This window comes from Echeneis naucrates, chromosome 4, assembly GCF_900963305.1.
Source record: "Echeneis naucrates chromosome 4, fEcheNa1.1, whole genome shotgun sequence".
NCBI classification, from domain to species: domain Eukaryota; kingdom Metazoa; phylum Chordata; class Actinopteri; order Carangiformes; family Echeneidae; genus Echeneis; species Echeneis naucrates.
Genome location: NC_042514.1, coordinates 3,676,433 through 3,693,423, shown reverse-complemented (window position 1 = coordinate 3,693,423; position 16,991 = coordinate 3,676,433). Strand labels below are relative to the sequence as shown.

Sequence of the window (16,991 nt, the reverse complement as noted above, 5' to 3'; positions counted from 1 at the left end):
TTGGGTCACAATCAGATCATTTTATTCCACACAGAATCACAATAGGCAGGCAGTCTGTAATACTGAAGAGAGACATTTAATAACAGACATTGGTAATTCATTCAGGCCATCAAATCAGCTGTTGCATTATTTTTCTTTTTTGTTGAGGTGGTAATAGTATAATATTAATAATAATAGAGTATTATTACAGGAAGCTTTCATTACTGGATGCTCTTGATAATGGTACCCCTCCTAAAACCTTAATGTGTCCAGTTGGCACTTTTGTTGTACTTTCTCAGACAATCTCCTGCTCTTGCTTAATGTACTTAATGCACTTAATGGCTACACCATTAAGTGCTACATCTGAAGCTTGACTGATCCCTCCTTGGAAGTAGCTTTGGGTAAAAAAGCATCAGTCAAATGAGTAAATGAAATTATTGTTGGTTTTGTAAAGAAACTAAATTGAAAATTTGAAAACTAAATTTGATTAAGAATTATTTTCTAAATTTGCACTTTACACAAAATTTACAAAAACAACGTGCAAGAGTCAAAGCACAAAAAAGAATAAATGGAGGTAAAACATGTTTATGAGATGTCTTGATCTTTTTCAAACTGCTGCCCTTAAGTTAAACAAATAGAAATAAAGCAATGCAGGAATAGACAGTAAAGAGTCTAAGCTTCTGCTGGATACGTAAATTATAAATATCAGAAAGATGCAGTCTTCTCACCATCACACAAAAGGTATAAATGGAATGACGCGTGGGGATTTTACCCATAAATACTGTTTAGTTAGTCTCGTTAGGTTTCCTGTGTTTTATTTATTTTTGGTGTTATTTGGATCAAATGTAAATAATGATAATAATAATAATAATGACTGGATGACTGGATTATTAAAAAAGGATGTGTAAAAGCCTCATGTAATTACGTCATTACGTGATGCGTAATGACATCATTGGCCCGTCCCCTTTAAGCTATGATCCCCTGCACACTGCGCTTGCGCGGCTCTCTCTGGGGGTCGAAGGCGGACCGTTAATAGGCAAAAGAGGAGCCCGAAAAAACGGTGAGAATTAAAGAAATCCGCTCTAATTTACCCCCGACAGACAGATTAGAGGTGAGGGGAAAACCTCCGGAGGACGTTTCTGTCGACAGAACCGATCCCCTGACTCCTCCCCCGGGGCTGGTTGACCCGCCCGGACACGGCTCCGTTTGTCAGGTCGGTCAGAGCTGTTTACTTTGGCAGACAGAAGAGATCCAGCTGCTGAATTTGTGCCAAGGTTCATTTTGGTGATGTTCAACGATGTGTGTGTGTGTGTGTTTGTTGTTCTGCAGATAAATCAGGCCCAACACACCCGCAGGAATCATGGGAAGTGGTGAGTTTACTGCCCACAAACAGCAGAAAAATTTGCTCTAATTGACGAAATTCTTCTTCTTCTCCTTAAATATCGTGTTGTTGTGTTGCTCTTCAGCATTGTTTGTCAAGCACGATTCAGTCATTGCAATGTGACCCTTCTGGGATACAATTCCCATTCTCTGCCACAGGTATTTCTTGTTTTGCTCCTTTTGTTTGGTCACTTGGTTTGGGACTTGTGCTGGTCACGTCCCTGAACTCATGAGTCAAACAGAGGCCATTATACGTTTGTTCAGCAACGCACCGTGCATTCCCAGGGCATGCTGTGGCATCTTGTGCACAGCGTGGAGTCGGAGCGTTTGTGTTCTTATCCTGGACGTGTGAAACAGTGTGGCACTGTGTCCGGCGAAGTTCATTTCTCCAGTTTCTCTTATGTGGCCTGTGGATGGATGCCTAAATCAAAGGAACTTTTGTGTTTATGCAGAAATGTGGGCACAGGGCAGCACTCTGCTCTGTTCTGCTGCCTTTGTTTCAGTCCCCACCAGTCTCTCTCTCTCTCTCTCTCTCTCTCTCTCTCTCTCTCTCTCTCTCTCTCCCTCTTGCTCTCTCTTTCCCCTTGTTGCATTTTTTTGCCCTCTGCTTCACTCCCTTCTCTTTCAATACTGTTATCGTTGCTTAATTACTGTTTTTAATCCTCCTCCCTGTTGTGCTGCTTGCTGACTCACCCCTTCTCCTAACATCTCCACCTTTTTATCTTAATTCATGCTTTTTTTTTTTCTTTTTTTTTTCTGAAACATACCTCAATCTTACAATCTCTTTTTGCCCTTTTCTCTCCCTATCGTCTTCCTCTCAGTGTTCCTGCCAGCGGACGCAGCCCACTCCGTGCTGCGGCGGCTGCGCAGGGCCAACTTCTTGCTGGAGGAGATGAAACAGGGTGACATCCAGAGGGAGTGCCGTGAGGAGATCTGCACCTACGAGGAGGCCCGAGAGGCTTTTGAGAATGACGAGAAGACGGTGAGTGGATAAGAGTCACACCGCATCAGACCCACAGTCAATTCACACAGGGATGTAAAAGTGGAACACATTAAAATACTTGCCGAGGCCTGTTTTTCTATCATGAGAGGTCTGGAATTAGTCATCCGGTGTCATTTCTATGATGGGATGCTGACTGTCCAGTAATTTCCCGATCAGCCTGTGACTGGGCTTGACAAAAACAATTATCACAAGTCATGTGGTCATTAAGCAACAGCTGAACCAAAAGATAAATCTCTACTAATTATTTCTTACTTCTGACAATAAAACACAGGACTGCCAGCAAGATCTAAAAATTCACAAATCAATATTACGAGTAACTGGCACCAGATACACTATGGAGAAAAAAAAATCTGAACCTTTCCTTGTTGCACTCTTTTGGCTTTGGCTTTTGTTTGTCCAGCAATAAATCTGGTGCCAGGTCTGGAAGCTTGTGAAGTCAGGTTGTTTGTTTTTTTTTCAGGAAGTGATGATTATCAGCAGGAAGAACAGCCGAGTGCGTGGTAGAGAGTGAGGCGTATTTATGAAACTATTGTGAGCGGCCAGGGAGCAAAGTCGCACAGACGGATGTGCACAGTTGTGTGGCCTCTCTTTGTTTGGGTGTTCATACAGTGGACATTGTGTGTGTCATGACTTTGGGCTTTGGGAACAGTTTTGTGACTGTGATTACTTCTGTCCTCCATGAATGGAGCTCTTGACTGGAATATTTTTGATTTGATGACTGTGTGTGTGTCTTTTGTGCTGACTGCAGAAACGCTTCTGGGAGGAATATGTGCGGGAAAGCAGTCCGTCTGGGGGGTTGGAGACGGTGGTGGGCGGAGTCCACTCTCTCTACCTGATCGTGCCATTGCTGCTGGTTGTGTTCGTCATTGCCGCCTTCGCCATCACCGTTTGGCGCTACCACTCTCGCAAGCGCTCGCAGCGCAGCCCCAGCCTGGGACACTCGCATCACGACCACGTCCTGTCTGTGGTCTCTATGGACCATTGGGGGAGGGATTACCAGCAGGGGGACCAATCAGAACTCAGCGTCCACAGCAGCCCAGCTTATCCAGGCTCAGAGATCACATCAGGGAGAGGAAGCGCTGGAGACCCGCCGCCTTCCTATGAGGAGGCTGTGGGCCATGCTGATGTGCAGATAGAGACGGAGCCTCCGCAGTACGAGGATATAGTCACTACCAGCACTACGAGCGTCAACGGCCGCGGGAAGTAAGCTTGTCTTTCACTACCATCTAAACAAAAGCCCTAACCTACACTAAGGCTACGATATCACCAGCCTTTGAGTCAACACAAACAGAAACACTAATAACCGTGTGGACTAATGCAGCCTTTGCCCGGGCCACTGCTGTTGAAATTTGCACTAACTTTTCATCAGTAAGGTGAAGCAAAAATAATACTGCAATACCAAAACCGAGCTACACCTCTGCTGAAATTCTGAAGTGGCATCTTTGCTGTCACACTGTAGCAAATTACACATTTAACTGGCAATAACAGATGCTGCATGCAGTGTAAAGAAGAAGTGGTTGGCTGCCATAATGAAGGACAAGTACTATATAAGTGGATATAAGGTTAGGACGAATGCTTTAATGAAAGTCAGTGCCAATATTTGGACTTCAGAGTGTAATAATAGGTCATTTAAACAGATTCTGAACAGAAAATCCTGTTTTTATATTGCAAAGGAATTTGCTTTGCAAGACCCAGAAACAACATTTAAACCACAAAAAAAAAACAACTTCACTAAAACTCAGACTCATTAAAGATGCATTTAGTTTTTTAATTTTTTTTTTTTTTAATTTCTTTTAATTTGCTACCGGGGGCAGAAATAAGGAAACACTTATGTAATTATACTCATCAAGTCTGCAGACAGGCTCCAATTGTGCTTTGGCTGTGTCAGTTTTACTAACTTGAAATTCATCAGAGCATGGTGAATTTTGCAGAACTGTTCACTCTGTGAGGTGACTAATCTCAGTCAAGTGCTTGCTTGTTAGCTCTGGTTAGGTTGATCAGTTCCCGAGAAAATATCTAGGTCACCAGTTGCTCGTTTTAGTGCAGCTCTGGTTTTGTTTTCTGGTGGACAGGTCTTGAATGTCTGGCTTGTCTGAGCCTGATAACTAATAAATCCAGAGTTTTTATATTGGAGAGAACAAAAGTACTGAACTGCGTCCATGCAGTAAATGTTACAGCCAGAAAACCGGGATGTGCGCCTCGGGGTTCCAGTCACTAAGTTGACTCATTGTTGATGATAAAAATAGGGTTTTATCCAATCAAGTTGCTGAACTAATGCATTGTCCCAACTTCAGTATGCACTTGTGCATGTTTCTGAGTTCATAAGGGGGGCGCAGTAATACAGTTTGTGGTTATGTGTGTTGTGCTTGTACTTTGGTGATGCATGCAGCTCGGTCTGCACACCTGAGGTTGGATCTGGCTGCGCTCTGCTCGACCCAGCTGCTCAAAGTCTGCTATAACTGTGAAAATCTATGTAATGTAAATGTAACAAAAGGAGTATGGAGACAAACACAAAGGCTTCTGCTGTGCTAGTTTCACTAAAAGTACACACAATCCTGCAAAAGGGTTTGCAGCTACACAGTAAATGTAAGTTTTGGAGAGACTTGCACAGGAATGTAGGACAGAAAGCAACAGAGCAAGAGGCATTTGGGCAAAGAAGGGACGGGAGGGGAGGGCTGTGTATTTAATGGATAAAGTCCATGTTTAGCATGTGTAATATACCTGTACAAAAATGTGTATATTCTGTGTGAAAGTAAGTTACAGTGAGATTGGCTTTACTGCCGAGGAATGCAGTGACTGTGTTGACCTAATGTGACAGATGTAAAATAGAGCATAAGCTCAAAATCAGCTATTTTGATGAACGCTAGGACAGATTGGTTTGACATCTTCAGTGTGACTCTGAGCAATAACGATGTCACTGTATTCTGAAAAAAAAAAGCTCATATGATCTTTATGCAATGTTGCTGCAAATACTCCTATATATGAAAAAACAACCAAATATCTCTAATTTTTACCTGATACTGAAATGTCACGTTTCCTGTCTACACCTCACAGACTCTGAGCACTGACTATTATTATTATTATTGAACCTTTTGTGTGATTTGACCTTTGAACCTCAGCACTTGCTATGACCTTGAACTGAGTTGTGCTGGTAGGAGTAGCCATTTTGGTTCGGTCAGTTGTTGTACTGTTACTTACAGACCCCGTTTTTACAATGCCTTATCAAACAAAATGTTATATAATATGAAGTGCAAAGGAACTTGTTATAAATCCTTGATGTGCAAAAGCTTGAATTAATTTGTAATAAAACACTTAAATGTTCCGTGTGCCTCTGAACTTGTGTAAGTGTGCTTAAGTTTGTAGTTCTCCCTGAAGGATCATCATTTTACAGACGAGACAACAATACAGCGCTGAGTGTTCTTCAGTCCTAACGCTTGGTAAGAGATTGTGCGTAAAATGAGTCATTAAAGATTTAATAGGAGGCTGAACCAATGAAATATGAGCTATACATGATTTCTAAAAGATGTATTCAATGAGCGGTTGTGTTACAGGGACAATCCTGTCTTCTGGGACCCCTACTTCCAGTTTCCTGATCCACATTTCTCTTTGTGAAACACACTCCAAAGGTTCTGTACAAACAAAGAGGACTGATTATCCCCGAGAGGCGTATGAACGGGGAGCTAACAGTTAACTCAGATTATTCAGCGTTGAAAAACAAACAGAAGCACTTCAGCATCAAAACCTGTTTTATTACCTATTGATGCACATTCACCAGACGATGGCTCAGTTCGTCCTTGTTTTCCCTTTCAGTGCTTCCTTAAAGAGCAGAGCTCAGACAGCTTCAAGGAGAGCAAGACCACATTCAGCTCAGTTACAGAAGAACAACACGCACACACACACAGTTGTCTTGACAAAAACACTTCTTAAAAGCGGGTCAAAGGCCCGGTGAAGTTGGACCATTCTGTTTTGATTTACTTTGCCAAACTGTACGTGTTGGCACACCGTTCATTCACTCAACCACACAGTCTCATTTTCATTATACTTATTTCCATAATTCAGAGACAAAACATGAGTAACAGGAACGAGAAAAGTTCCAGTGCAGATTTAAAAACATTTAGACAAATGTGAAAAAAAAAAAAAAGATAAAAAAAATATACATATTATTTTTATAAAGGTCACGGCCTATACAGTCAGCTTCCTGGCTCTTTTGTCTGTACTGACAGTAAACCTGTGTGAACGCAGAGCTCACACCCATTCCTTGGGGTTTTGCAACACTTCCAGCATCTCGGCCTCCAGAGTCCCTTTGGCGGGCTCGTGCATGTACTCCCATCTGCGGGTGACAGGTGACTGTGTTACCAAGCAACACACACCGGGCTCGTAGCCGTCGTATGAGAGCGGTCTTACCTGGCGGTGAGGGGGAGGGACATGAGGATGCTTTCGATTCTGGAGCCAGGCGTGGCCAAGCCGAACTTCACGCCTCTGTCGTACACCAGGTTGAACTCCACGTATCTGCGACACAAACAAAGCAGAAGTCCTGCAGACGCGTGGCTTCAAGTGATTTATGACACGCTCAGTCCAGATATGCTGCAAATCACACATTTAAACTCTTAATGTTTGTTTTATTTTGGAAAAGAGTTGAATTATTTTAGCCGACATTGTTATACAATTTCAGTCAGATTGATGACTTTGCATTTTATGATCAACGGCATCACAGCACTTAGTGTGTTTATAATAATGCAAATGTTATTGTTTGACAATATCCCCTGAAAGTTTTCCAGGGTGCTGCATTCATGTACTGGTAAAGAGCTCTGCTAAATCAGCATTGCTGCAGTGCCTCAACCTCCGTGTTGCCACAAATGAATCCACTTCATCTGTTTTTGTTTGTTATTTGTCACGATCTCAGACACTGTTGAAATGAATCGCGCAGTTTGTTACTTATACTTTATCTGATTCGACTGAGCCAGGGTTCAGTCTCCCTCCCTCATGTGTTGTCTCACTCATCCACCCCCTCGTCTGTCTGAGTTGCTGGCTCACCACCAGGGACACTCTTCCCTTTCATAAACTGACACTTTTGCTCATTTCCCTGCTCATTGTTGTTGTTAGTCTTTCACTGGAGGAATTAAGCCTCCCCACTGAGGCGGGGGGGTGATCTGCCAGGATCTGCTGCAGGTCTGGACCACACAGGCCGTGCATGGAGTCTACAACAAAGCCTTTTCATTATTTTTTTTTTATTTTTGTACTGTTGTGTTTTTTGCTAAATAAAATTAATTAAATGCCAACTGCAATGGTTCACCTCACTCAAACAAGTTAACCCTTAAACACCTAAAACTCTATTGTCCACCTGGACTGAACCATGAAGAGGTCCAGAAAATGTCCTGCCAGTAACTGCTTCTGCTCATTTTTCCAGAACACTTAGAACCTTCAATAACCAGCAGTTTACAGAATGTTAAAGTGTATTAACATTTAACAACAACAACGCGCTTACAGTTACCATATTGGCTGTGAAGCACAACTTCTCAGCTTTCAGAAACCGCGAGAATTCCTCCAATAGAGCAAACATTCGCATGCGTGCTTGTGCAGATGTGCTGCTGGCGGCACGGTCAGCTTAAAAAATGGTTCATTAATTGTGTTTCTGTGACTTTTTAAATGAGGACTTTTAAAAACATGAATAATTGGAGTGCTTTGAGAAACATGTAAAAAGAAATTGGTTGGAAAACAGAAATTCAAATCTCCTTTTAACAGTCTCCTCCGCAGTATTTGATGCTTCAGCCACGAGTTGTTTTGTGCGTCTTTTACTCACCTGCCTCTTCGTACCTGCTGCCAGTCCTTTTCCTCATCTGTAAACGAGTCGTTGAGGTGCTTGTATACGATGGGCAGGTAACAAGGCACCACAGTGCGGGCACAGCTCCTGACAAACTGAAACGCAGCCTCCTGACTCGGGGTGTCCAGGTCATCGAAGAAGATCCCTCCGATGCCTCGGGTCTCTCCTCTGTGGCGGATGTAGAAGTATCTGTCACACCTGAAGAACAAAGGAAGAGATTTGGAGGAATTATTCTCCGGTGGATGATCCAGCTGTGGAGAGCAAAATCTGCAAGATGTACATCTTCTACTTAATCTTTTATGACCATTCTGACATCTTAAATTTGTGTGTCTTATATATTTTTTTCCTGCTTCATTGAGCTATTGAGGTCAGTGATGAAAATAACAAAATGTTAAAGCAAAGATGACAAAAAAAAAAAAACAGAAATGAGACGAGCCTCAAACCTGCATTCTATCAAGTGACCAACAGGGGGCTGTGAAAAGAAGTCAGATTGTGTTGAAATCTATGAAGAAATTGCCCAACTTGTGACTTGACTTGTAATGAGTTTATGGCTTCGGTCTCTAGTTTACAGTCTTCTTCAGGACAACACGACGTGACCTTTTAAATTTTTGGTTATACAGCAGGGGCTGAATCGGGGGGTGCAACCACAGTGTGATTGACAGACTGTACCACACAATCAAGACCAGGTCTGATCCACCTTCTCCTCCACATAGTTTCTTCTGGTTTCAAAAAACCAACATAGTGACATCTAAATTACAAACTAGAGGCTCACAAACCGCTTGCTTACGCCTCAGTGGGTTGTCACTTGACTGAGATTTTAAAAGATACTAATTTTAAACTGCTACTTATGCTTCCTGCTCTATTTAAAGTATAAGATGTACGAAAAAAAAAAAAAGAATGCTATGTCTCCGTTGAATATGAAGCTACAGGCAAGAGATAGATTTGTGAAGATTAAAAAAATCCCTCAAGCAGCCCAGGCAGAGCAGGCAGAAAATAAGAAACTTATAGATCTGAAGTGCTGGAAAGCACATCAATGGAATTTCCCCCCCAAATGTTCAAACTACTCCACTGAAAAATCAAATATGACGAAATGTTCTCAGTACAAGCTGCCGTAGATAAACCACACCCCCGTCTATTATTTGGTCATCAACGGGCCAGCGGAGCTCAACGGTTGTTGATTTTAGGCAGAGACTTCCTCTTATCTTCATCTGACAGTCAGGATACACCCATTGTAATCCACAAACACAGCAAGCATACGTGCTGAAGTACACACACACACAAACTTTTGGAGCTTCACTTAGCAGGGGATGTAATTTGAGCATACCATTTCTTAAAGTCAGGGTAGTACTGCGAGTGGTGTTTATCACAGGCCTCCTTCAAGGTGTTGTGGAAATGAAATGCATCTTCTTTATTGACATAAATTGGAGTCAAGTCTGTTCCTCCACCGAACCACCACTGCTTAGTGCCTGGAAAACACACACACATTCAGAAAAGGAAGGAGGAAACAAAGCTCATCATTCATTCACTTACTCAATAGTGTCAGTGACACCGAGACACAATGGCTGACATCAAGCCCTGACACGCACTCACCATCCTCTTCCTCAATCTCAAAGTATCTGTAGTTGAAGTGCACTGTGGGGATGTGGGGGTTCTTGGGGTGGATAACGGAGCTCACCCCCATGGCACAAAACGGCAGCTTCCCTGAGAGGAGACAGGTGGCTGGTTGTTAAAATTCAGACCTGTGGGTATGGGTAAGAAGTGCTCTGTTTCTGAGGCTCACCGTCTTTCCCTTTGAGGACTTTCCCTCTGCTCCTCATCTGCCTGGCGGCCTCCTCGGTCAGATTCCCGAACACCACCGACACGTTGACTCCTGCCTTCTCAAACACCTTTCCGTCCTGCATCACGCAGCTGATCCCACCGCCACCTGACACAAGCACACATGAAACTGGCTGGTCGTGCACCGAGCTCTGGCTGATGGATGCTGTGCTCCATGCTGATCACACACACACACACACACACACACACCTTCCTTCCTCTCCCAGCGGTCCACCTTGAACACCCCGCCGTCCACCTCCTGCAGAGCTCTGCAGAAGTCGGCCTGCGTCTCCATGATCAGCATCTCCATCCTCGTACGCATCTCCTCTTTCCTCCCCTGCAGCACGCTGATGTCGGTCACCGGCGGAGACATGAACCCCCGGCATCTCTCCAGGATGTCCCCGTCTTCCTCCTTCTCCTCGGCGGCCGCTGGGGAGACCCTCGTCGCCATCTCGGCGCGCTGGAAGTGGCTAGCATTGGCTAAAAACCCGGCTACCGCTGCAGCGACCGTCACCGCCGCGGCTCCGCAGAGCGCCAGGGCCCCCCTCCCGGTCCGGCCTGCTGCGGGTCTGCCTGCGGTCCCATGGGACAGAAACCTCAGTCCGGCTCCCGGAAGCGGAGTCACTGACGGACAGCGACTGGAGGAGAACGGCGAGCGCGTCTGTCGTAAACCAGCCACCCTCTTTAAATGCGCAACCAAACTCTGTCTGGTCGTGGTGTGAGCCATTTTGTAGAAAACTATGGTGGCCATTTGTTAAAGAAGAGCCGCCCGCGCTGTCCTCGGTGTGTTCCCGCCGCCGGCAGCCAGTTTATTTATCAACTTCTCTGGACATTATCACAAGTTCAGCCTACGTGCTCCGACTCAGGAGGGGGGCGGTGTGGACTTCCGGGGTAGCGACCAAGGAGACACGGGAAATGTCGTCTTCTGTCGTTCGCGGCGCCGAGAGGTTCCAGTGCTGAAAGCCAATCGGCATACTTCAAATCCCACAATGCACTGCACTCAAAAGAAGATGCTGCGTTTAAGTACATGCTCCCGAGATCCGTCTTTTGTGAGTTAGTCGTGAGGATAATTTCAAGCGTCTTGTTAAACACAAACCAAGTTCTCAAAATGTTTGTTGGTTGTTTGTTAACATATAAACTTCACAGCACTAGAGGTCTCAAATCCAGCAAATAAAGGTGAATACCACCATTCTACTGCGAAGAGATTAAGATCATACCACTATCCAACAATATGAGTAAGCATAAACTACTTTAACATTATGTTTGTACTTGTTGTCGTTATTTGTTTTTACATTTTTCAACTATAAATCCATTATATTACTTGTGTGAGGACTTTTCCCAGACAATGGCTGTCATCCAACTAATATGCAGATCATTTAGCTCTTTTTTTTTTTTTTTTACTAGATCAATCTTATCTTAATAATTTAAATCTGGCAGAGTACCTGGTTTAGTTCATACGATCCTTATAATGAATTATGCATTCAATCTCCTATGATACTAGATATTCATATTTCATATTACTGCACAGGTATTTACATGACATGTTCAAACGTCTTACAAAATAACAGTAGTTTTATTTTTTCATACATATATTTTTCTGAATTTCTTTGGGCCTTTCTACATATTTACAGCGTGCAGATGGAGATTTTATTCACTGTAAAATTTAACTCTTGTTTTTTTTTTTGTGTGTGTGTTTCCCGACAGCGCATGCGCAGGTCGTAAAGCGTGTTGTCGGTCTCCATGACGACGGGCCGAGCAGCAGAGCCGGATTAAGCGCTCCGGTTTGGACGGACAGACGGACAAATACTCACCAAACAAACCGCCTGGATGTTTTAACCAACCGAGGAAATCAATCCACGGAGCAGCTGAAGGTGAGTTTTACTGCAGTTTTTATTTTTTATTTCATTCCACAGACTCACATTTAATTAATCAGGCTCCTATTGATTTGTTTTTTGTCCACATTCAGTCTATTCCTTATTTATTTATTTGATCGATGTCATTTTATTTTATTTATGTATTCATTTTATTTGTATAAAAGGTATAAAAGCAAACACTATTACAGTCTCTGTCTTGCCCTGACTTGAAAGGCCTGATTATTATTTCAACAGAAGCACAAACGCGCAGTAATTACAGCCCAAATAATAGTAGACAAGGGAACGACAAAAATTAGACTAATAGTTCATTGCTCAGTCCTGCAGTGTTGATTTTCCTCCACCGGGCGACGACAAAAGAGCACAATCATAGCAATCCAGATCTCATGATCCACACACACTGATGAAGTGATGACCAGGTTGGTATTAATGGTGAGGAGCTTATTTAACATAAACCAGCTTCATCTGTAGCCAGACTGAAGGAAACTTGTGTCAAAGTGATGAAAAATACATTTTTGACTTTCTTCAATGTTCTGTCACATGACAGAACCAACCAAAATTTGTTTCATGCGATGCTATTTGGACTATCCAAACAGAACCTGGAGGGACATCCTGCTCTGTGCTGGAGTTTGTGTACCGCCTTTCTGTTTATGTCTCAGTCATGTAGGTCATAGGATACCCAACACTTATTCCACGTACATCGGTGACTCCACTGATGTGTGGACGGCCCCAGATATGTTCACTACTTTGAGCTGTTCACAGCTTCATTAAATGAGAGCTCGTAAACAAAAAGAGCATTTATCTAAAGACTGTCTCCATCTGTGGGATTTAAATTTAAGTCAATACTACACTGATGACAATGTGGTCGTGATTAGCCTCAAAAGGCAAAGGCTCCATGTGCTAACAATTTTAACAGAATAAGCTAAAAAATTATGGCTGTTTGATTCTTAAAGCTTTTGGCCATGATGTGAAGTTTTTCCCTTTAGCATGAGATGAAAAGATTGGGCAATCACCAAAATCATCAGAAATCACACTCATTTCTTGGTTTTCCGCCCAGTAGATTTGGCTTCAGCCTGACCGGCTGCTATCATTTCTCTGAGATCCAGAGAACCGATAACAGCTAGTGTGTCAAAAGTACCCTCATACCTGAGTTTGGTCTTTGACTTTGTCCCAGGAGCGGAGCATGAGCGAGGCTGTTTGCACAAAGACCCAGGAGGAGTATGAGGATGACTTTGAGAAGGATCTGGACTGGCTGATCAGCGAGGAAAGCCGGAGTGAAGATCAGGTAAATAAGGTTTGCATTAATGACTCTACTTACTGCAGGCAGTGAATAGTGTTGAGTTACTCAGCCTGGCATGTCTTACTATTTGCATGTGAAGCCTCTTCTGTTGACATCCAGTGACATACTCTCACTGTGCCGCTGCTGGATGAAATATTGATGAACACACTTACACATGGCTGCTGACACTCACCTCCTACTGATCGATGCTGCTCATTCATTTAGACAACAATGCATGCAGTGTGCTTCTCCCATCTCCATCCCATCAGGGTCCTGACTATGACGACATAGAGGCAGAAATTGACAAGGCGCTGGAGGAGGATGAGAAAAAGAGAGGGGTCAGACAAAAGGAGAAAAGCTACAAAGAGGAGAAGAGAAGCAACAAAACAGAGGAGTTGGAAGAAGATGAAGAGAGGTGGCCTTCGCCAATGGAGCCGTTGGAGTACGACTCTGACAGAGACAGCCCGATTAAGTCATCATCTATAGTCCCACCTCCTCCAGAGATGGATGACCAGACAGACGAGGAGAAGAAGTACATCCTGGAAAAGATCCAGCAGGCTAACCGGGAGCTGCGGGACCAGGAAGCTCCGAATGTGATGAGGCGGAGGCGGCTGCACTTTAAAGAGACGCTGGTGGACCTGGTGGTGCCTCCGCTGCAGTTTGAGAAAGATGGCAAAAGTAGGGAGGTGGAAGCGGGGAAGGAGATTAAGGAGAGAGCGAAGGGTACAGAGGCTGAAGTGTCAGGGAAGCTCTCTGAGCTGAGGCTTTCCCCTCGGGAAGAAAGAGGAGGATCTGGAGGAGCTTGTGGGGCTGGAGAGATCAGTGATGTAAAGGAGAGCAGGGTCCTTGTAGAAAAAGATGGGAAGTTTGACCTGGTCAGCATGAAAGAGGTGGAGAGTCAAGGACTCCTTCCTCCTATCACAAACAGCTACAGTGACTTCTCCCGCTCCTCTCCACGTCTCCAGGAGCAGGCTGGGGGCTCCGGTAAGACCTCTCCTCGCTCTCGTGTCTGCTCCTCCACTTTCCGGCAGGACATCAATCCCTTCCGGGCTCCCAGACCTCCGGTTCAGCCCAGGTGCAGGCCCAGCTCAGCCAGTCACAGCCAGAGAGGCAACCCGAAGAGAGGCGGCAAGCGGCGAGTGCAGTCAGCTACGGGGACGCCCTTCCAGACCACCTACATCCTCTCCTCCCAGCAGAAAGAGCTGCTGAACAGGATCCAGGAGAGGAAGGAGAAGCTGGCCAAGGAGGTAGGTGAGAAGAGGTGCAATCGATAAGTAGTTTGTGAATTCTGAACTCTGATTCATTAAAAAGTAGCCAATGAAATAAAAACACCTCTCTCAGGCGGAGCTGAGGAAACGTGAGGAAGAGGAGCAGAAGAGGCAGGAGAACGAGCTGGCGTTCAAAGCCTGGCTGATGAGGAAGAGGGAGCAGCTCCAGGAGGAGAGAAGGATCCAACGGGCTCAGGAGATGGAGAGGATGAGTTCTAAGGTAAGACCAGAAGAGGGCAGTCTACATCAAGAGGAAGGAGGAGAGAGAAGAGACGGCTGAAGGCATCAGTGGATGTTCTGCTGATCATAATGATTATCGATATTTTTATACAGTCAGCTGGAATCCTTTCAGGTTCCTGCTCCGAGTGCCATTTACTTATTTACTATTTAACAAGCAGCCTATTATTACAGAACAAAAATCTAAATGTTATTATTAAACTTCCCACTGCATGAACTATTATTTTATTTAAAACATATTTATTTAATTTTTTTATTTTATTTTATATTTTACCTTTATTTTAAACGCCCCAGCAGCAGCTCCAGCTAAAGTTATTAGAAGACATGAAAAAACATGGATCAGGCTGAACACATAACAGGAAAATGAAAGGGAAAAAAGTGAAAGTGAAAGACTACACACCTAAAAATGTGGAACTGGGGGTCCAGTGGTCTGGGTTTGAATCCCAGGCCTGGGGTTCCCGTGTGAGCTCTCTGCAGCTTCTCCGCCTTCCTCCCACAGTCCAAAGCTCATTTAACCTAATCGGTGACTTCCTGAAACTCAAACATCATTCACAAAAACATCTAACTGGTGAGAGCCACTGAAAAGCCTTAAGAGGTGAGTGTTGACTGTCGTTTCCATTTTATTTTATTTCCTCCCACAGAAAGACTCCTCACAGAGCGACTCGGTGGAGGCCTTCAAGCTGTGGCTGCACAGGAAGCAGGAACAGCAGCAGAAGGAGAGACAGCTGGTGGAGATGAAGAAGCTCGAGGAGGACGATGGTTACCTCCTACACAGCCGCGAAGAGTGTGAGCGTGCCTTCAAACTGTGAGTTCAAGTTCAATCTTTTTAGCTTTTCCAATCAAGGCTTGTACTAATACAAATGTTTGATGAGTCAAGTGGCCGTTATCACATTCATTTAACATTTAATACTGAATAGAAAGGGAACTTTTACCCTTTTACATTAAATAACATTTCTCAGCAGTTTTACGAGTTATCTGGTGTTTGTTACCTCGACCCCTGAAGTAACTACACATTATACTGAGGAAAGTGTTATCTTTGCTTTCTGGCGTTCAGTGGAAATTGCAGCCACGATTAAGATCAGCCTGCTGGCAACGCCCAACGTGCTCCATAATGGAGCCGTCAAAAAAGCCCAGCAGGTGTAGACGGAGATGAAAGTGTCCCGAACCACTTAAAACTCCAGGCACCAGGCTCTGTAACATTCAGAGACATTTTTGAGTTAATAGTCAACAGCTGTATCAGCTGATCACGGAGCTGACCCACCGCCCAAAGGTCCAACGAGCCACAGACAACAGGCTGTCAGTCAGAGTAACCACGCCCCCTAATGTATAACTTGCTTTTATGGTTCATTTCCCTCCAAACTGGACGATGATTTCAAATAATGATCATCACGTTGCGTTGAAATAGACTTGAAAGTAGAGACTCAACCCATGAACTCATTTGGAAAAAGTCTACGGAGCTGGTAAATCAAGTGAGAATATGGCCATTTTCCCATAGACTTCAATATAATAGTAATCTTCACAACCAATGGAGACGGCTCCTGACGATCATCAGATTAAATGCAGGTTTAAGGCTCTTTATCCCATTGATGACATCGCCACAGCTCTTTTCTGATTGGTCAGCACCGCTGTCTCAGTATTTCTACTGAAGGTGAGCTTTTACAGGCCCGTGTCCAGGTGTTATGTTGTATTTAATGTTCTGATTCCTGACTTTTCCTGTCCTCAGGTGGGTGAGGCGGAAGCGGGCAGAGAAACGGGCGGAGCAGCAGGCGGCTCGGGAGCGCTCCCGGAGGCTGGTGCTGGAAGAGCGGCGAGCGAGACGCATGAGGGACCTGATGTGCTCTGTGAATGAAGCCAAGACGTTCAGATTCACCGAGCAGCTGGCCCATCACTTCTGAACAGGACACACCCGAACCGGATCAGGCTCCATATGGACGACCTGCTCATGTGGCTGCAGACGGGACTTGTTCTGAACATTAGACAGATATTAAATATTATTATTACTGTTTTTAGCTGTTTGATTTTTTTTTCTGTTATGCTTAAAAAAAGCACTTGCAGTGACCTCAACTTACATACCTGGATAAATTATTCATCCACATTGACATGAATGATGTTTTATTTTCTGTGTTTACAGGCAGGTGCACTTTACTTTAAATGGAGCTCTCCCTGAGCTGCAGTGCTCTGCAGTTTTGATACAAGGGCAGAACCATTTCTTACTGTTTGCCTTTTATCAGAGATAATACTACACGATTTTACATTTTGTAAGATGTTAGTTGAAGTAACGTCACTGGAAAGGAAGAAGAAAACACAGTTACTGATATGAATAGATATCTTTTTCATT

At 44.1% G+C, this 16,991-nt stretch overlaps 4 protein-coding genes across 4 annotated transcripts in view; 2 read left to right on the top strand and 2 right to left on the bottom strand.

Annotated features, from left to right (window-relative positions):
• Positions 1–965: 965 nt before the first annotated feature.
• prrg1 (proline rich Gla (G-carboxyglutamic acid) 1) lies at positions 966–6,535 on the top strand. Its single transcript, XM_029499449.1, has 5 exons — positions 966–1,192; positions 1,309–1,349; positions 2,181–2,341; positions 3,111–5,799; positions 5,914–6,535. Exons 2-4 carry the CDS (start codon positions 1,340–1,342, stop codon positions 3,567–3,569), a joined length of 630 nt encoding a protein of 209 aa, XP_029355309.1. The 5' UTR covers positions 966–1,192; positions 1,309–1,339; the 3' UTR covers positions 3,570–5,799; positions 5,914–6,535.
• cpox (coproporphyrinogen oxidase) lies at positions 5,880–10,749 on the bottom strand. The gene is made up of 7 exons (XM_029499448.1): positions 10,209–10,749; positions 9,964–10,107; positions 9,774–9,884; positions 9,508–9,649; positions 8,163–8,381; positions 6,767–6,871; positions 5,880–6,692 (listed from the first exon to the last, which is right to left on the bottom strand). The coding sequence occupies exons 1-7, from the start codon at positions 10,747–10,749 to the stop codon at positions 6,608–6,610; spliced, it is 1,347 nt and encodes a 448-aa protein (XP_029355308.1). The 3' UTR covers positions 5,880–6,607.
• p3h2 (prolyl 3-hydroxylase 2) overlaps positions 10,182–16,991 on the bottom strand; it is a 52,750-nt gene continuing 45,940 nt past the window's right edge. The window contains exon 15 of the transcript XR_003840643.1: positions 10,182–10,208. The gene's annotated coding sequence lies outside the window, so the exon portion shown is untranslated. The remainder of the gene's footprint in view (positions 10,209–16,991) is intronic.
• Positions 13,053–16,928, top strand: ccdc181 (coiled-coil domain containing 181). Its single transcript, XM_029499447.1, has 5 exons — positions 13,053–13,154; positions 13,418–14,395; positions 14,490–14,636; positions 15,295–15,458; positions 16,377–16,928. The coding sequence occupies exons 1-5, from the start codon at positions 13,053–13,055 to the stop codon at positions 16,546–16,548; spliced, it is 1,563 nt and encodes a 520-aa protein (XP_029355307.1). The 3' UTR covers positions 16,549–16,928.